General features: G+C 40.0%; 1 protein-coding gene across 1 annotated transcript in view; it reads right to left on the bottom strand.

Moving 5' to 3' along the window:
• Nucleotides 1-6,671: 6,671 nt before the first annotated feature.
• Nucleotides 6,672-21,025, bottom strand: part of KIAA1549 — a gene marked incomplete at both ends in the record, with an annotated part of 143,489 nt that continues 129,135 nt past the window's right edge. Inside the window, 6 exons of the mRNA XM_080631181.1 lie at nt 6,672-6,926; nt 11,979-12,133; nt 14,011-14,156; nt 17,781-17,833; nt 18,761-19,090; nt 20,760-20,904. Coding sequence (XP_080487307.1) covers nt 6,672-6,926; nt 11,979-12,133; nt 14,011-14,156; nt 17,781-17,833; nt 18,761-19,090; nt 20,760-20,904 — 1,084 coding nt within the window. The remainder of the gene's footprint in view (nt 6,927-11,978; nt 12,134-14,010; nt 14,157-17,780; nt 17,834-18,760; nt 19,091-20,759; nt 20,905-21,025) is intronic.

The following is a 21,025-nucleotide window of genomic DNA, read 5'->3' as shown; positions in this document are numbered from 1 at the left end:
ACAAATTTTACTTCACATGACAGTGAAGTATAGGAGGATGTAGCAATTATGTAAATACTTGACTGCACATCTACAAATCCTCTAAATAGGAGACTCCTTACCTTTAATCTTGAGTTTTTGAGGTGTTCTTGTCTAAAACTGCCATCATCAAGCCTGAAGACAGACACCGTCCTAAGGATCAAATTCATCCATGGAAATACTTGACAGGAAGTGTTCCATGTGAAATACAAGGCAGCTTACCTGAAACCATTTCATTCAGGACCGCATGGACTGACAAATCTGGTAATAGGTTTATGAGTTTGTGGATGCTTAGATCACCTGCACTGCATTATCATTTCATATTTGGCAACTATGTTGAAGTACTACTAATATTGGCTAATCCACAATCCTTCTCCTGTTTTCCTTAAGTGTAAGGATAAAAGCTTCCTGCTTTTTTATTATTGCAGTATTTTAAAAGATCGTTTTTCTTCAGCCAAGTTTCTTTCAGATCTGAATTTCAGGACTGAAAGAGCACAGCACATTGCCAAATGTAACGCTGCATTAATTTTCCTTGAATATAAAGGAGTTTTTCCTGAAACACAAACAATATCCAGCTACTGCTGGATCATGCATGGCACTAAAGTGTTCAAACAGCCTGGATGAGAAACCCAACTTCCAGGAAGCCTTAGGACAGAAATCTTACAGAAGTTTTTATGGAAACATGACAGAGCTCTTAAGAAGTGTGTACATTAGAACTGAATTGGAAATACAAACCAAGAATTTCCATCTCTTGGTCTCTCTTCTACTCTCTTAATTCTGTTTCACTTTGCCTGCTCTACACATGGCAATAAGAGGATTAGAGTCATAGAATGATTTGTGCTGGAAGGGACCTTAAAGCTCATCCAGTTCCAACTCCTCTGCCATAGGCAGGGTCACCTTCCACTAGACCAGGTTGCTCCAAGCCCCATCCAGCCTGTCCTTCTGCCAGGGATGGGGCAGCCACAGCTTCTCTGGGCAACCTGTGCCAGTGCCTCACCACCCTCTCAGGGAAGAATTTTTTCCTTATGTCTAATCTAAATCTTTCCTCTGTAAGGGAACCTGAAAACCACCACATCGGGGATCCACAGAGGTTTAGCATTCATTTTGAAAGACTCTTTAAGGCATTTGTTCAAATGTGCCAACATTTTTATTCTAATTAAGGCATGATGTAACAGCCTAAACACAAACTTCCAGTTATGGAGTAAGAACTGCTCAAAACTAAACAGAAATGGCCACTACAAAGGAAAATGCATACTTTAAATCTAAGGAGTATCAAGAAAAAGGAAACAAAATCAAGACAAAACATTCCAGCTGTACAAACTATGAAGTGCAAAGAAATGTATATTTTTCTACTACTAATGTCACTTTGTTTTCATCTATCAGTCTTCAGAGGGATTCACAGGACTGCAGTCCTACCCTGGAAAAGTCTTTATAAAAAGGCAGTGCAACTCCACAGGGTTTTTGCTTCAAGTTTCTTGCTCTTGGGGTGAGTAAACTCACCCTAGGACTTGTACGTCAAAGCTAGACACATCTTGCCAAGTGCATCCTAAACTGTACCAAAGAATCTGTAGGATAAATTCTCCTGCTAAAGCATATGTGCAATAAATGGTTTTCAGTGGAAGCCATGCAGATGCAACCAGGGACAATATGCAGACCAACATCTGATTCCGAACTACCAGTCCTATCAGTACGAGCCATCACAAGCTGAGCTTGCTCTTCCCTCACTGGACTGGTGTCAGAGAACATTTTTACAGTCCTTCTGACATAAAGCTGCATTTCATGGGACACTGCTGTAAGAGAGATACCAGACTTCTCAAGCACTCAAGTGCACTCACACCAAACCACTGCAAAACTACAGTGAATCTTCACTGGCACTGCCAAAACCTTTTCATTCCTAACTTCTGCTTCTTCAGTATTTAGAACCTACTGATAGTGGGGTACTTGAATGACAGCAGACTGGTGACAGTAGAATACATCCCCAGGCATTCTCCCCCATCTGTAAATAAAATATAGCAGGAAGAGGGAAAAGATGCCTCCAACAAAAGCAAATTTGAAAGCTGCTACATTTCTCTAGGCACATCTTAAGTCCTGGAGAAACTCTACAGCCTTGGTCAACTGCTTTTGAGAGTCTGACTGGTAAGAAATGTTCCTGGCTTATACAAACCAGCATCACAAGTGGTTTAGGAAGAGAGGTTGTGTTATTGAATCAGCTTGCATGGTGGCGGGGGAAGCTCCCAAGACTTTCCCTCTCTTTTCAGTGCACTGTCACAGGTGGTCCAGGACAGCTGGTTGCTGTCCTTTGCCTTCTGACAATCAGATGCCATCCTTTTTCTTTTAATCCATTTCCAGCTGTGTGTCCATATTCAGAAAACACCAAACAGGTGGTGAGGTTTTTTTTCCCTTTTAATCCATTTAATTCTTTGCTGCTGCAAAACCATGGCCCACAATATCTTTCCACCTCAAAGTCACAATGTTTTTCATACTGCTACGTCAAAGCTCTTGGCCAAGATGTTTTTCTCAAGGACTGGCACCTGTTAACAAAGAACTCTAGATAACGCATAGCATGGGAAATGCCCATTTCTTCGTGAGCTGAAAAAGTGTTAAAACTGGAAAATGGGAGAATGTAGTGATGGCAAGAGTTTAAAGATTAGTTGAACTGCCTACTGCCATCCGCATCACACAACTGGTGACTTCACTTGAGCTCAAATACATATTAGCTTCTTTCTTTAATCCACTTGATGTGTTTTCAAGCTGTGAGTTTGCACACGACAGCGTCAGTCATTTTGGTTCTTGGGAAGTTATGATCCCTATCATCAACCTCTTTCTAAGAGAACACTGTAGCCCAGCTGTCAGTGGTCTAATTTAAAGGCACTGGCTTCAGCACTTGGTAGGAACACGCACTTTTGGGTGATCAATCTTATTTATGTATTCATGTGTGTGCATAAATATGCATGATATTGTGGTAGCCAACACCCGCCAGCCACTCCTTTGGTCACAGAGGTGATACACAGACCTCATGTGAGGCTGCTGCTCTGCATCTACTACGTCTGAAGCCTGTTCCAAACCACTGCAAGTACAATACATTGCAAAGGGTCACTTAAATTCCACTTAGTGCTCCAAAGTGAGTATATTTAACATGGTAAGTCCAGTACCTATGCAATTCACTCCTCCTAAAAGCAGCGTTTTCTTTCCTGAGTCATATGCCCACAGCCACTGACAGGACCATGCGTTACATCCTGGTGGAGAATATTTTATAGTACTGAAGTGTGTGCTGCCTTTCAAATGGAGTGTATGAAAAATAATTGTAAAATTTCACTTAGCTCCAAGGATAACCAAAGAGCAGGGTAGAGGTCAACATTTTGGCCATGAAAAGGGAAAGCAAACCAACCAAGCTAAATTGTGTAGTTCCCATCTTGCCAAGTTCTTCTATATGCCAAACTAAACACAGACTAAACACAAATGTCAAGGAAAATTGAGAAGAAAGAGAAGAGCCTGAGGATTCCATGAACCAGATGGTTTCGTCATGGAAATGGATGTAACTGTTGATAACAGCTTCCTGTGCCCGTACCAGCTTCTCATCTGATCAGCGTTTTCAGAAACTGGTAGATTCATTAACAGATACTTAAACTCAGGATAATTTAAATTTCAGAAAAAAAAAAAAAAGGTTCGGTTCCCATCCCCCTCCCTTTTAATAAGGCAATAAAAAACATTGGCAGAAGAGCTCAAGCACATGGGGATGTAGAAGCTTACAGATTTTTTTTCCCTGGATTCCCAAGTGGAAACACACATTTTGGCACAAGCATTCCACACAGGCCTTCTGTAGCACATGAAAAACCCAACTTTTCCTGAAGCTGCAGAGAGTACAGTGTGGGTCTCTTTTTAAGACCATCCTTGGAACCGGTGCTTTATGTGTTACTTTTCCTATTAGATGATGATACAGATTATGTCATACCATTTTTTTGTGAACAGTGGATCAGGCCTCCAGAGAGTTGGAGAACATGACACTGTTAAAGAAAATTCTCTTCCCTAAGCAACTTCCGAACACAGCTTTCCAACTTAGATTTTGTTGTCCTGCCCCATGAACTTGTAAAGTTTTAAAGAGGGAGTTTTTTGCATCAGAAAGCCTCTTTTATTTACCAGTACATATCTGTCCTGTATCCCATGTTCTTTGTAAGATTTGGGACTGAAAACAACAAGGGTATTCTTCCAAACGTTAAAAGATGGAATATCACATTAGAATCACCATCACCAGCAAAAATGAATGAGGAATGGCTTAAGTACCTCTGACTTTCAAAACTCTTATTTCATATTCCTTCTTAAGTAGCTGGCACCAGCAGCCAATGAACTTACTTTCTAGAGGCCCACATTTTCTTGAAATGAACAAGTCACAGTAACATGTAAATATTATAAGCACTGGCCTTTGACCTCACTGCAGAATTAGGCTGGAGAAGGATGTGGGCTCTGAAAAAGACTGTTTTAATGGGAGCACAGGAACTGTCAGTCTTCAGCATTGTCAAAGAGACCAAATAAACACTGCCTGATGAATACATTCTTCATTGTGCAAAACCTGACATTTTCCAGAAGTGCTGGCACCATTCATGTTTACAAACCTGGCAGAAAGTAAAGGTTTCTTTATTTTTACCCTAGAAGTGATTACCACACAAAAGGCTTAAAAAATTCAAAACATCATAACCTGTTGGTACTGCTGTTCACAACCACGCTCCATACAAGCCTCAACCAGTGCCCATAAAGACATACTACAGTATTAGATTGCTTTACTTACAGTGAGTCCCTCAAAACAATTTCATACAGCTTTTTGATGATCATGTGTAAACAGAAAAAATAAGTCAGCTTCCTAATAAAGAGGAACATATCACCTTCTTTTTCCACATCAGTGAGCAGCCAGTCACTTCCTAGTTTTTGATTTGGCAATTAATACAATGTACACACTTCATGAACGAGGTACATAAGGTTTGTTCATGGTGTCCTCCTACCTGTTTTCATTTCAGTCTTGGTTAGTCTTGTCACCAAGAACAGGTATGGCAGCCAACAACCACCATACCACACCAGTGTTGCATACCCGTGTTTTACCAGTGCCATTTCTGCCCCAGTGAGCGAGGCAAATATAGCCCTAGCACATCAACTGCCCAATGATCTCTTTGGCACACTACTATCCCATAAACCTTTTATAATTGCCATTTCCTAGTGTTTGAAATACTCATACTGTAGCACCAAATAGCAAGGCTCCCAAGCATCCTCACAAAGACAGCTTACCCTCTATCTCTGTGTCAGTCTGTTAGCTTTAGTTCAGCCTCATCTGAGAATAAACACACTCCAACAAATCAGTAAGTAAAATTTCTGTATGTATTATGTCAGTTACAGTTATGCAATGGCCAAATATTAGTAAATTCATAGCTAGTATTAAATTAAAACTGAAAAAACCCAGCGACAAACAGTTCCATGGCACGTACCATTCTTACCATGGGATAATGCTCACCCTTTGTCCAAAGGGACAGTGGAAACAAGTATAAATATAGAAACTGTCTCGAAACTGCAAATCTAAGCCTAGGTTAATGTTCTAAACCGTCACTGACTTTCACTAAAATTATTCAGATCCAAACATAAGCAATGATTTAGGACATCAATTTATAACATAATGCTGGTGACCCTGTACCAGTTAGGCTGGATTGGTTTCTGTCCACAAAGCAAACGACAGAGTGGCAATATTTTATCGCTGGTCTTGCAAGAGCATATAGTATGTAAATATATTGTTTAAAGATATATGTACATATTGCCCCAAATTCAGCTGTGGCTGAGTATTCTTCTCCTGGTTTTCAGTAATTTTGGAACAAAATAAATACCAAGCCCTTTCTGTTTGGATGCTTTGCTTTGTTTTTCCAGCCTGAATGAGTCTACAGATATTTTCTTAGTTATACAAGGCCAATGTTTCACTTTGCAAACATTGAAGATGAAGGAACACTTGAAGCTTCAGCACCAGAAGGAAAACAAGGAAGAGTGCAGAGGGTAGCTCCATTTGGAAGCATAGAGCTGTAACAATTATTGTTCCAGTTTGTTACAAGTAGCTCATAAAGACTTTTATTCTAAGCAGTCCAACTGTTCCGGACAACCAAAGTGATTCTTACGTGGGATCAACCTTCAACACCCTTGAGCTGACACAGTTTGTAGTCTTGCAGAACAGCAACACAAACCAGTTCCCCATAAGCACTGGAGAATTAGAATATTTGCAATCTCTTGCAAAATGTCATCTCAGTTTATTCAGGACTTCACCTACTTCTTTAGAAAAAAGAGTCTATCATACTCGGAGTTTGTTTCAGTGTTTTTTTGTTGCTGGAAGGTTGAGTTCTTGACCTAAGGTTTTATTTATGTTACGTTGAACGAGGGCAGGGAGAGAAGAGAAGCACCGTAATATTAGCATATCAATTAATACTACTTATGATGACACCAATGATTTCCCCTGTTTGTCCCCCATCTCTCCCTACTATCCTCATTCTGCTGCCTTTTTCAGTTTTTCCAGAGTGCTGTCAACAGAGCTGTGACGTTCATTCCTTTGAGAGAACAACATTGCTGATTTCCTCTAAGTCTTTGCTTCCATAGGAAGCAGATACCTGGCAGATTTGCACGGGAATGCTAAATCAACTATGGAAGTTCTGCACTGTTGTCTGTTTCTGAGAAAGTCGTAGAAGTTCTTCTCTAATTGCTTTGATAAGAGAGGCTGAAGAGTGACCTGGCTGGAGGTCCTCAGTGGAACTGGTGGTGTAGCAAAGGCCCTGGCCCTGAAGGCTGTTGTGTGGAAGCTGAGCAGGGGGTGCTGAGGGCTGCCTGGCTGAAGTCCTCGGCATCGGGAATACTGGTGAGGAGGAATATTCTTGGTGTCCATGCGTATGCGTCTGGAAAAAGGTAGAAAGCATTATTGTACTTTCTGAACAAATGTGATAATCCCAGAAAAGACAAGAAAGCAAAAACGCAACGAACAGAGGGAAAGCAACATGGAGATGCTTCTATCTGCTGCCACTGTTCTTCAGTTGTATGAATGAATGATTCCTCTTATGGAGCACAAAACAACAACTGCACACAAAATTGCTGGACTGCCTCAAGTTCAGGGATTTTCAAAGTCTCTTTGAGCATCCATTAAAAAGTCTCACCCCCTTACTAAGCTTATGTGTTTAGAAACTGCAGTGGAAGGAGGTGGGGAGAAAACCCACATAACTGGAAGTCAATAGAATTGGCTTTTATTTCCTTGGCTTTCCATCAAATTCCTAAAAGACAACAGGCAAATCACTTTCTTCCCAGCTGTCATTCCTCCGTACTGTTTCCACATAGAGATAGTACTATTTTCACCTTCCCCTTCACTGCCTGGCTTGCCTGTTCAGGCTGTATGCTTGTGAGGACCCTGTGACTGAGCAGTGCCCAGGAAAACATGGTCAACAGAAGAAGCAACAGGAGAAAATTATTAAAATCAGAAAGATTATATATTTTTTTTAATACTCAATAGCTGTTTTAAACATCTGAGAAACATTATCCCAGTTTAGGGACAATCATTGTTTCAGGGTAGAAAGGGGTTAATTTTCCGTTTGTTTGTAAGGTACATTTTCTAAACAAAACCAGAGAAACAAAACACAAGCCTGAGTTTATGGGCTTCTGTATCTGAAAAAGATCTGCTTATACTAAAACAAAGCATGAGTTTACAGTACACTAGGTGGACTCCATGGACTCCTGTGTGGGCATATGCGATGTACACTGTGAAAATCTAAACTCCATCCCTAAAGCAAGGGTTTCTTCTTGCCTAGTACTGCTGAAGGCTGAGAGACAGCCAGAAGAAAACACTGGACATAAAGGACTTGAACATACCATGCTGAATACGCTCAGCTGTGAGCAAAGCAGCATAATCCCCTTTCAAAGGGTCTCCGCTGGTGATGAGGAGCAGCTCGCTGCAGCAAGCTCAGGCCACAGTTATCACAATTTAGTGAGCACTAACTACTCTTTCTCTGTGGATAAGCCCTGAGTAGTAGCAGAGAGAGCAATCTGATGAGGGAAGAAAGGACTGCAAGGCCAGCTAGAAGAGGATTTGGGGGTAAGGGGGAGGGAAATGAAGGGATTACAGCGCAGAGCCTGGGAAGGATATGGGGGACCAAAAGTGACTGGCAGCTCCTTAACATCTCTCATAATATAAATATCTAAGATCTAAGACATTTTTGATAGAAGTAGAACTTGTAACAGATTCTGACATTCTTTCACAGCTCATGTGAAGCACTCATCATTTACACAGTTAATTTGGGGATAGCGATTAAGAGGAAGAGACGCTTTAACAGAAGAATGATAGGTAAAGAAGGTTTTCCAAGTATCATCCTGTCTTACTACTTATAAAAGGGAGGTGATTTTAGTATCAGAAAGGAATGAATGGGTGCCTTGATTGTTCAGAGCTATTTATTTGGCAGTGAAATCTGAAACTAATTCGTATGTGCAGTCTAGAGTTAGTAAACCTGACAAGTACTCTGTGGGTTTATAGAAAAGAGGTGACATAAAAAACATTAAAAGCAAGCATTCCTTGACACATGAGTCTTAACAGCAATCAAAATTATGTTCAGGTTTCTTTCACATTAAAATGCATTATATGATTCAGCTCGTATCACATATTGCACTGAACTGCCACCGTAAGAATGGTATATCAAGGGAAGTTAGGAAGAAATCTGATGACTGCAGTGGCTGTTTTTTAACATTAAAGCTATCAAAGTTTTCTTAAATATCTCAGAAAAACAGAAATGTGTATTTCTGTGATCTCTTATATAGCATCAGAATCAAACCAGATTGGCTTAGAAACCTAACCTATACTAAACTACAACAGCAAAATAAGGAGACTAAAGAGCTTGGAAGAATTTTTGCTGGGCTTTTTTTCCACTTTCAGATTTCTTTACTAACAGAAATGCACGTTGATATATAATATTATATATGTAACAATCTATAGTTTTATACAGTATCTATAAATCACATATTTTTATACAGAAACTTCTGTATAATTAACAGCAGTACAAAATAATTGTTAAAAATATCTTTATCGAGTCTTCCTTCTTAAGGAACGAAGATGTAAGAGATCCCGTTGTGAATTGTTTAATCTTCATTTAATAACTGTTGAACTAATGCCAATTTCAACTGGATTTTATGTATAAATATACACACACAAACATATGTGTATGAACAGATATATAACATCCACAAAACCAGTCAGCTGATTAGCACATCCTGCTTTGTGCCATCACTGAGTCTGTTTCTGAGTGGCAGAAAGGCCAAGTTAGGCTGTGCTCAGCTACAGCTGTCAGCCAGCATGTATCTCACAGGGGATAGCTAGTGGTCATGAGAGACAACTTGAAGTATGGTGAGATGGTTTAGAGATACTACAGTGGGCAGCCAGAGTATAAAAGTAGAATAAAAGGATAAGAGTGGCTTGGGGGAAGCACTGGAAACCTGAAGATGACGTGGAAAAACAGTGGAGAGCTACAGGGGACTGTAGATGGGTAATAAGTGATGCCAAGTGGTGGTAGGGAGGTAGATATGCAACACATTATACATCTGTAAGAAACGAGGCTTCATCTATCTGTTCTGCTGCTCAAATGACCACTTTCTCAGTACTGTATTTTGCGCCAGCTAAGGAAATGCTGTAATTAACCTGGTTGTCCAGGCCTTCCAGATGGAGAATTAAGGTGGATTGATGATAACCTGCACACTGGCTTTGGATGAGGAGATACAAGTGAGAGGTCACACTTCAGTGGAGAATCAGGTGTTGACTGCTGGAGTAATAGCTGAGGACAGTGTGAGGAAAAGCGCCACTGCAGGAAGACAAATTCAGATGCTTCTTGAGTTTGTGGACAAGAAGAACATTCTAGATCTAATCTTCCTAAGAGCAGAAAACTTGCTCAGAATGAGGGAACAGTAAGACTGTTTACAAGGGATCAGTAGAATACTGAACCATAAGGAATATGACCATCATTAAGTAAAACCTCCTTTCAAAAAGAAGGAAAGACAAATTCAGAGCTCTGTTCTAGTGAAGGAATCCAAAGTACAGAAAACTGAAAGAGTCAACTAATAATACCTTTTTTTTTTTTTTCAATGGGAATGATCCCTTGTAAAAAAGAAATAATTCCTCATAGGAAAAGGAAAGTGCAGGCACTAGATGAGCTCTCCTACAACTAAATGACACCATACCCAAATAGCTCTAGTCCACGATCTCCTCCTTTTGCCTTTTTTCATTTTTAAAGACTCAAAAATATAACGCTGCAATAACATATGAGCTGCAGCAACCAGAGAGCAAGAAGTTCTGTCAAAGCTGAGGACGTGTTTTAAACTCTGATTAATTAAAAGAAAGTCAGCCTGGACTGAGGTGACAGGTACCCATCTGAAATGGTGACTGAAGTTGCAAACTGCAACCAAATCATATTGTACTGGGCCATGAATCTTTTCAAGTTGTGCAGGTAACACGTCAAACCCAACAGATGGCATAACATCTTAGATAATGGGTCCATAATTGAATTTTCAGTAACGTTTGCAATTCATATAATAAAATATTAAGAAAGTAACAGCTGAACATGCATTTGGGGGACAGAAGGAAAAGGCCCACAGATCTAGAAAAGCAGTGTAATTTTCAGATAAGACAGACAAATTATAAGGGGCAATGAATGGTAACCTAGAGATGCCTCTGAAAATGGAACAGGAGAGACACTAAGATCTCTCATGCAAGCGCTCTTCTAGATGTAAACTGAAATTATGATCTTACAGTCAAATATCACAGTTCCAAGCACAGATAGCAAGTTAAATCGGGCAAATACGTCTTCCAGCTTTGGCAGTTAAAGTTTCTGAATAGCATCAGTAGAGTTTGTCTCCTGTGTGCCAAGTTCTCAAAAGCTTTAATGCTGCTCCTCTCAAGCTTATCTGGAGTAGTGGCAGCTCAGCTACACCAAAATCTAAACAGCAGGCCTATCCTGTGGCATTTTTTCTCTGCAAAGCCATTTTGAGATCACGCAGTACTGCAAAGCAACTTCAAGTAGTGTGAACACACACTGCCTTAAGTGTGCAAAAGGAGGAGATCCTCCCTTCCTTCCTCCCTCAAGGAAGAAACCAGAATGATAGCTTGAGCAAAGGACCAGAAGAAGAAGCATGAAGTTGCTGCTCTCAAGAGCACTTCAATAAAGCTGTCACAGGCCGGTCTGCTTCAGAATGCAAGTACTCAAACATGGACTGGTAGCAGGCAGCTGTATCCTTCCTGGAAAGGCCATGTACTATCTTCAACCTCACATATCTGGTTGAATCAGAAATATCAACTTCTAGAAGCACCACTGCCAAGACCATGAAATCACGATGACTGCCTAAGCAGCACTGGTAAATGAGTACATATTAATTTACCACATCCTGCTCACCGGGGCTTGGAAAATAACTTGTTTAGAAGCACCTCCTACTGTTATGTGCAAGTATGTACCTTATTCCATTGCCCTGACTCCTGCTGTTGCGCATTGATACGTAAGACAAAAGAACTATACCAATACAAAGTAGGACAGTAGTCTGGGACAATTTAATTTAACTTTTCTACTTACAATGGTCTCAAAATACAGTGGCATATTTCAAAGAAGAAAATGGAAAGCAGTATCCACCTCTGCTGGAGCTCAGAAGCAGAACTGGGTGAACTGCAATTAATGGGTGAAGGCCTCAAGTGAGAAAAAAAATAAACAGGTTAGGGTAAAGTGAGAGAAAGCAGTTAGAGAGCAGCAAAGGTGACAGCAAGCAAAAGTTAGAAGAGCTAACAAGGGTTTGAAGAGCAAAGCAAAGAATGTCAGAGAAGCAAACTGAAAGTATTCCAGGGGGAAAAAGTTCCAAACAGTAATGCAGGAAAATAATATACCCGAACATATCATCACTACTTTGGAAACTATGCAAATGTGTAACACAGTACTCACTGCATCTCGCCTAGCATATTCATCCTCTCCACGGTACTGGGGCCACCCTGGCCCCCCCGGCTGGCCATGCCCTGCTCTGCCTGAGGGGATCTCCACTTGTTGACCTCCGATCCTGCTAGCAATTCCCACCTGAGTGAGGTGCTGTATCTGAGAACCTTAAAAGCAAATATTGTTTTTTCATCTTTATACACAGTAAAGTTTGTAGGGCAGACAAATGACAACATAAAACTTTGTTGGAAGCAGGAAACAAGAAGAAATTTGAGCTCTGTTTCTGTGCAATTAATAAAAAAATCAGCAGAAAGAAGGCTTCAGTGCAGAATAAAGAAGGAAAAGTTATGTGCATTTTGTGCAGTTCATTTGAGTGTGATGCTTTCCATTGCCACTGCACGGAAAGAAGAGGTTGAGATACATGCATCTCAGACATGGATGACACTTCACTCCAAAAATATGCCAGCCCTTTCCAAACAGTGTTTACTGAAAGCCCTGGCAATACTTTCATGTAAATTACTTAGCAGCAAAGAGAAGACATTTGCTCCTGTAGTACACCTTATTTGCATCACACTGGCAAGACCTTAACTCTCCAGACTGCTCTCTATTCCATCTCTGAGGAAAATAAAACACATGACTATATGAGTATGGTTCTTTCAGCTTTGCTTTGTGGTTAAATATTAAACGATGCTGTCGTTGACTAATGAGAAGGTCAGAACACACTGTATCTCCTTTCAGCCTGAAAGCTAACCTCCTCCTTTCTTTTCCCTTCCCTTCCCTCCCCTCCTGATGTTTTCAAACACATGCAAGGACAGCCACCACCATTAATTGCAAGAGATGTAACAACATGCCAGCTTTCCTTTTTCCTAAATTTCCTCCCACAGGGGAACACAACTTATTTTATTATTATTATTATTATTATTAAAGTATTTTATTATTCATTAGAAATGAAACACATTTAATAAACCCACAGATACATAAGAGAAAACTCTGTACATATGTACAAAAAGGGAGGAAAAGACAAAAACAACAGATGGACATTTAGGTCACTTCCATATTTTCCTCTCAAAAAAACCCCAGTATTTGAGAAGTTTGATATTTGCACATAATTACGCTGAAGGACAGGAACTAATCAACTGAATTGCCTCCAAACTTTCAAGCAGAATATACATGAACATTTAGAGAATAGTGTGAATAGGACAATAACACAATAATCATTAAACTGTAGCAGTCACTACATCCCTGTCATTCTCATTCATTCACCATTTACAGGGAGAGGATAGCAGCTATCAAAACTAGGCCTCTGACAGGAGTATATGATTGTATTTTCAGTCTTTTCCAACTCCCCAGGAAGAAAACATTTCTCTGGGAGAAAATTAACTGTGGCATTTGCATAAGAATGGAATCTATTATTCTTAGAATCAGTGTTCGCTGCTTAATTGCCATGTGACATTAGAATCTTATTCATGATAGCACTGATGAGTGCTACATAAATTATCTCAACCAAATCAGGGAAGGGAAGACTTTATACAGGAGAGCAGCAATAGATAATACCGTAAGAACCCAAAAGATCCTGCTTTTATGCATGTTTCTAGGAAGAGAAATTAGAAATAGAGATGCAGAGAAGTATTAGAAAGATTTGCTATTTAGCAGGCTGATTCGGGATGCATTAGTTAGCTCATTTAGTACAATAAAATAGTTGGCAGTAGAAAGGTAGCACACATTGTATGGTCTAAAACTATAAAGTAATTTTCCATTGTTAGAGAAAGGGGTTTTTTGAAAATATGCTGCGTGATAACCAATGCCTGTGAGATACTAAAAAGGTGGCAAAGCACTGCCTGTTTTTGCAAGGTCCTATGGATGTAAAGTTAACTGCACTTTATGATCACTTTATGATCACTTTTTTTCTGGCACTGAAGACAAGAATCACATTTCAAGTGTAGCAGCTGAAGGAGACTGACGTCATAATGGTAACCTCAGTGTAAGAGTAGGTACAGAAAATGATCAGTTATTTTAGAGCATATTCAGCTTAAGTGAAATGTACCTGCAGTGCTTCCAACTGGTCGTGGCCGTGCCACTGATGGCATTTCCTCTGTGTATATCCCTCTGGAGGAATATTGAACCTCAGGTGGCTGCTGGTCTGGGTGCATTAATTCCGCAGGTTGAAGAAAACCTGGCCCAAAGTTCTGCCTGTGGAAAAGTAAGGACTCAAGATTACAATAAGTGAATTCCCTAATCGGAAACAGTAGTGCAGGTGTACCTCATACAATGGCTGTTTATGATGCCCTTTCACGTACATTTTAATCTTAAATGTTGAAGAAAATAATTACATCTGAGGAATATATTCCTCCTTCATGATCTGCACTGCACTACAGTAAGAGTTATAAACTCTTCACAAAATTTCACACACGTGTTTTTCACATGCTACAGTAACCTCAATGCAGAGAAAAGCCCACAGATGTTGTTTTCTCCTTGGAGAAAAAAGTATCTTCAATGAAAAAGAAAATCAGAAAAATCTGGACTTCAGTAGTGATGTAGCTGCTTACCTCAGCAACAAAAATGACTCTCACTCAAGAGTTTCCGGGCACACAAACTGGGAGACATAAACAATCACCAATCTCACTTCATAAATTGTGCCAAGGTAATGGAACTTGTAAAAGGAACCCTATAATCTGTCCTCAGAACAGGAGTAGAGCAGGAGATGGAAAAGCTGCTTTTCTTATGTCTCCTATTAACATATATCTTAACACTGGCATGGAGAAATTATATTTTAGGAGACTGATGGCAGCTGAGTTTTCAAGAATTATTGATTCCTGTTGATATGGTGGAGGTGTGGATGCTCAAACTTCAGGTGCTTAGGTTACAGGTTAGTCTCTCTGAGATTCCAGAGTATGATCAAAGATAGACACGCTCCTCAAGAGGTATTCAAAGCAAAATATTAGGTTCACTATATCGTTTTCTGCAGGAGCCTCTCACTGATAAAAAGTAAAAGTAAAGTAAACAAAGTGAGACAAACACACTAAGTCAGGCACATGAAATTACACACGGTTAGGACTAGGGATGAGTTTTCTACGCCATTTACTGCATTAGCATCTAACCCCTTCTAGACTACGGACTGCAGCCTATCCCATTCCTCAAGAACTCAGTTTTACACCCTTTCGTTTCACAGGAAAATCCCGTGACTGCACCTAATTCAAACTGTTCTTGATTTGTGCTTCATTTGGAAAACTACCTACCTTTGTATGACAGCCAGATAGCATAGAAAGTTGACATAATAATAAATAGCCTAATAAAGCCAAATAAGAGCATAATAAAGAATAGACAAGCAATTGTAAATTAAAGTACTAGCTACTTGGCATACAGTATTAAATGGAGGTGGTGTAAGGGGTTCAAGCTGCAACAATCCTATTGTGGAAGTGCCAAAGTTTCCCTGGCTCCCTTGCATGCAATCTCACCTGTCCATTCAGCAAACCTAAAGGAAACCATTTCCAACCAGACTCAGAAGCTAGTTAAAATAAATGCTTGAATGGGTAAGTAATGTTTAACAATTCTGCCTTAGTTAATCACTGTAACCAGTAAAGGATGTGATCATCTGGCCCTTTATGACTGCAGTGCTGAGCTGGAACGTTATGGCTGATAAAGTGTTATTAATTTTTTGATGTTGTCTAAAGAAAATATTTTCTCAACATTCCTGCAAATGTACTGGTTTTGTGCCAGTTTTTCAGAAGAAAGGAAGTATATCCTTTACTGCTGATGGATTTGTACTTGAGAGGTGCATATTTAATAACCCATCACCCTTTCTTCTCCATCTTCTTTATAATAGATATAGCTACTCTTTAGTATCAGAGATCAACACAAGAGTATAAAAATGGGATACATCTCTGGATCTGTATCGTACAGGCTTTCTAGTGCTCCTATTTCCAGACTGAGACATAGCTTTCATCTTTGCACATTAAAAAAAAAGTAAAATTAATCTCCAGTTATTTAAGTGGGGAGATACTACCCCAAAAATCAATTTTACACCACTAATCCACTATAGCTAGGTATCTCTATCTCTGTTGCATGATGCAATGTTCATTTTCTGGCAAAAGCTGTTCATTGTGCCTTCATGTTTGCCTAGCTGTTATGTGACCTAGGTCTTTCACATTCACTTTTTTTTCTACCCAGGCTGGTTTCACTTCATTAAAGACGCTGTGTTTGTACAGAGAAGGGAACAGTACAGTCACACAATTATTATTCCATGCATTGGATATTTAAGCCAATGGACTATGACATTGATACATGCCACCTAATCATACTGGCCTCAGGTTATTTTTCCTTCCTCTAATTGGTGCACTGTTTCTATCAATTTATCATTATCTTCTGAATTTGAGCATAACCCTCACTCCACAAGCATGACAACTCTCCGCTTGTTTTCTATTGGCCAAGCTCTAGGAAGCCTTCTATTTTGACGAAATTTTAAAGGAATTCTTCCTGTTAAAGTCAACAACCTTGCACATTGTTAGCTTAATCTGCCAGCACTGGAAAAGGAAGCATCTGAACTATTAATAATGATGCCATTCATTTGTAATTTACAGAAAGCCAAAGTGCCTATGACAAATGTTGATAAACTTTTGAGCAAAAAATGTATCGCAAAGACACTATCTTGCTCAGCTGTATTAACATGGGTTACAGCACTTCCATGATTAATTTATCACATTGTCCCTGAATGCATAACAGGCCAACAAAGAGAAAATTCTCACTGACAAACAATCGGTTATGCTTTGTGTTGGCAGTTCCAAAGCTCAATCTTCAAGGTAACTTAAATTACAAGAAATACACTGCATGTCATACTGTATGCCATTTCACGTATGCTCCACTCACACTGAAACTGTCACCTTCAGCCAAGACCTAAGTAAGAAAATGTGCTTACAGACTCTTCCTTTTCTAGTTGTCCCTTTCAAAAATCAGGTCGCAAAAGAATGGGTAAAGGAAAGTTCTTAGTAACCATTTTACCATCGAGTTTCCAAGGCAGTGAAGAGACTTTAGGGGAAATCTAATGAATGATACGGATACCAGTGGGATTTCATCTCACACGGAGAGCTGTAAGAAGGTAATGGGAGAGCAGCTTGAGGCCACTATTTTACCACCTGGGTGAGTTGCAGCAGTTCGGAGAGGGTGGGACAAGTCTGATCACAGTGGGTACCATAACTCCAGAGTCCAACCTCATGTGTAGTTCAAACACAGACACCAAATGTGGAATTGACAGTCACCTGAACAACTGTTTTCTTCTCTTTAACATGATTCTCCCACAGCAAGACCAGGATAAGATGGAATATTTGCTCTTTCCCCCTGATTTTATAATAATAGCCCTGCAGGGCAGGTTTTCTGTGGGAGGGTCACCATGCTCTGAAATTTGTTCTCAACTTGGCTAAAAATATAATGAATCTGTTAGCCATGTGAAAGCTTTTGAGAGTGAGCATTGCCCCGAGGCTACAGAAACAAGATGAAAGCAAGAATATTGGGAGAATGACATGCATCTGAGTAACTGTTTCAGACACTCTAAAAGCTGAAACTCAGTGGTTTATACAGTATTTGGAAGGATATCTCTATAGCCAAGGGGCTAGAAACATATTTCTTTCACATGGAGGCTGGGATTCCACACAGCATATATGTATCATTCATGCTACATAAATAAATTACACAGGCTGGATCTGGACTCCTGTTACTTCCCATTTATACAGTACTTTGCATAATAATATAGCAGTGCCAGTAAGAACTCTTGAAGAATTGCAAGAAAAATACTAAATGATAATTCTATCAGTGAAAAGCTACCTTGGTAGGAGACCTGGTGCTGTTGGCGGAGTCATTCCAAATTCCACATATCTCTGTGAGAAGAACAAAAAAACCCAAATTAAAATAAAAATGCATACCCTGGGAAGTCCACTGTTAAGTCTTCTATGTGATGAATGGCAGAGATCACTGGGTCTGTGTGTGTGACTTGATGGCACCATTAAGAGCTTGGTTTTACAAACCCAGAAGCACAAGAAGATCTGCGAATTGCTCCTACAGTGGTTAGCAGTTTCTTCTGTCTCATCAGAGGCTTAACTTAAGAACCTTTCAGAAATACTTTCTCTCACCTGCAGAAGATCAAGGGCTTCTCCAAAGTCTGCTTAGCTTAAAACTTCCAGAAAACCAAGCTTTGTATTTGGAAATCTCTTTATACCTCAACCAGCATCAGACCGCAGCAGAGACCATGGGACTCGGACTGAACAGTCCAATGGCATTATGAACCTTGTACTGAACTGTCATAGAACTCGAGATGACCTAAAAGATTATCCATGTGTCTCAGTGCTCCATAAAATGCAAAAAAATCATACACAGAAATACTGCTTCCCTATCCTGAAAGCTTTTGAATACCCTGCTGAAAAATATGACCTAAGCTCAATACATTCTCTTTTCATTGTCAAAATATGAACTAGCACATGCATTTAAAAAAAATAAAGTTTTACTCTTGGGCATAACAAGACTGCTCTGTGAAAGAAGATTATAACCGAGAAGAACAGAAAAGTTATCCTAAAGTAGGAGAACTCCTATCTTGTCTTGTGGTTGGAATGGATAAAGGGAAAAGGACCTAAATGTATTGCTTAAAAAGCAAGTTCACCATCTTCTGATGGTCATTTCTGAATTCTCCTGGTCCAGAAACTGTTCCACATTCATGATAAGTCCTGATGGCAAGTGCACAATAACAGTGACCACGGCTCAACTGGTGTGAGCTACCTGCTCAGAAAAGCCTTTTAACTTGCATCACTCACATTAAATGGGTTGTTTACTGCCTGAGTTGGACCATAAGGTGATCCCCACTGGGTACATGTGGTTTCCCTCCCTGCTCGAGCAGGAGTGTTGTTTACCGGCTGTCCTGCAGAGACCCCGGGTGGTGCGATGGCAGCGGCATTGGCTGCTTGGCTGCTGGGAGCCACCAGCGCAAAAGCATCATCCAGCAGCGAGTGCATGGTTTGCCGAGCCTCTTCAATGGATGGCTGTGGTGGGATGTACTGGGAGACTGGGTGGGAAGGCAAGCCGGGGAACTTCCCCACATCAGCTGAAGATGATGTCTGAGGTTCAGGAGGCAAGTCTGGGTCAGACTGGAGAAAACAGAAGGTGGTGAAGGGCAGCCACAGAGAAGATCTAATCAGCCAGCTTCCAAGCCCCTGTGGGCCTTAAGTCTGAGCAACATTTTCTTTGCCAAAACCACAATCAGATAAATGGTACAAGTGCCAGCGCTGGACAAAACTTGCCCTTTATCCTCCCCACTTCTACATGCACATACGCCTGCACATACATAATGCTAACTGTGTAAATACTTCATTCACTGTCATCTGTGAGACTCTGATCTCAGACAAGGCAGCAGAGCTTTTTGCAGGAGTTACTCAGCTATAACAGAAATATCTTGTGGCTTGCAAGCACATAATGAAGTCATGTAGAAAGCGTCTACCCCACCCAGAAAAAAGACAATCAGCTCTGTCTACATCTCTGACTTGTCTGCAGCTTTTGCAGTTCCAAGAAATTAATTCAGTCTTTAGCTTACAACTGACCATGTCAGCAGTAATATTAAACCGGCATTATTACCTCCCAGAAAACCACACAAATGGAACTGTTATGCAATTAAGTGGTTACCTGCATGGAACTTGAATTTGGGTGCATCACCTGAATGGGATTCATACAAGTACTTCACAGCAGCAATACGTGAGGCATGCATTGCAATTACTACATGGGATCTTACCACACAGGCTTATTGTTCATCAGTAACAGGAAATTAAATCTCTGCAGCAACAGACTTATTATCAAAGCTCATTCTTACCACTGCATGCTGACTGCAAAATCAGTCATTAAGATGCAAAAGCCTCTACTTTATCAGGAACTTAGCATTCCAAGTACTTTCTCGCTACAGATGCCACAGGGGCTGGGTTTTCTGTGTGACATGTCTTAATTAAACAGCTTCAGATGATAATTCATTCTGCTGCAGCATAACATTAAAATCATTACAGTCATGTTTGAAGGCAGAGGGAAACTGCAGAAATAGACATTGTAGTCACCTGACTGCATATGCAGCTAATAGTGAAATTCTTAAAAATTAATAAACCATCTTTCAAGATGAAAACTGTCCAGGGGTTTCCAATATTAGCAAAAGGCTTAGTAAAGTCTGCTTAGAAGTGGTTAAAGATGCCTAAATACAGTTTGTGACATGGATATGATTGAACAGAAGCATTCTCCAGTGTCTTTGTTTTTTTTTAGACAGGAAGCAAAATTGATTTTCAAGACATTGCATAGAATTGTTTCAAGTTACTGTAGTACAAAGACATGTTTCTCTTTCATTAATAATTAATTCCCATATTTGAAAGATGAGAATATTTCTCATGAAAGGAGCTGAGTCTTCTACTCTGCGAGACCAAAGGAAGAAATTTTCTGTAACACATGAATATATAACATCCAGCAAATTGGACTAGAGTGAAACTATGTTCAAGATATTGCAGAACATGCCAAGCACACTTTTCATATGCATAATACAGTGATATTAATGAAAACAAGATTTTGGTTCTTGGCCTCTTTAATATCAAGGAATACTTGGCAGAATTTTACTGCTTAAAACTGACAAACTGCCAGTGAAATCCCTGTTTCACTTTGATTTACATGCTAACTACATAGGACTGAAACTAACCATATAGACCATAGTCAGAAAGCAAAAAACCTCCCAATGTCACAACTGTAATTATAATTATCAGAACACTCCTGTCATTCAAGAGACATACATACAATATATGCAGAATTATTGACTCCTGGAGGCCTTTTGTATGTCCCATCACTGTCAGTTGTGATTAACCTGTCCTTTTCTGCATCAATTGGACTCCCATTTATCTGATGTCGCCGGCGCTGCTTGGGAGAACGTTTTGCACGAGAACTTCACAGGAGGAAAACAAAAAGCAGAGAGAAAGAACAGAAAAACAAGACAACCGTGATCACATTTCTTTTTGCAATTTTTCTTTGTGTCCCACTCAAGGCTACAATCCTCTGCCCATTCC

Source organism: Psittacula echo, assembly GCF_963264785.1.
Source record: "Psittacula echo genome assembly, chromosome: 1".
Classification (NCBI taxonomy): Eukaryota; Metazoa; Chordata; class Aves; order Psittaciformes; family Psittacidae; genus Psittacula; species Psittacula echo.
This window is presented reverse-complemented; position numbering and strand designations above follow the sequence as displayed.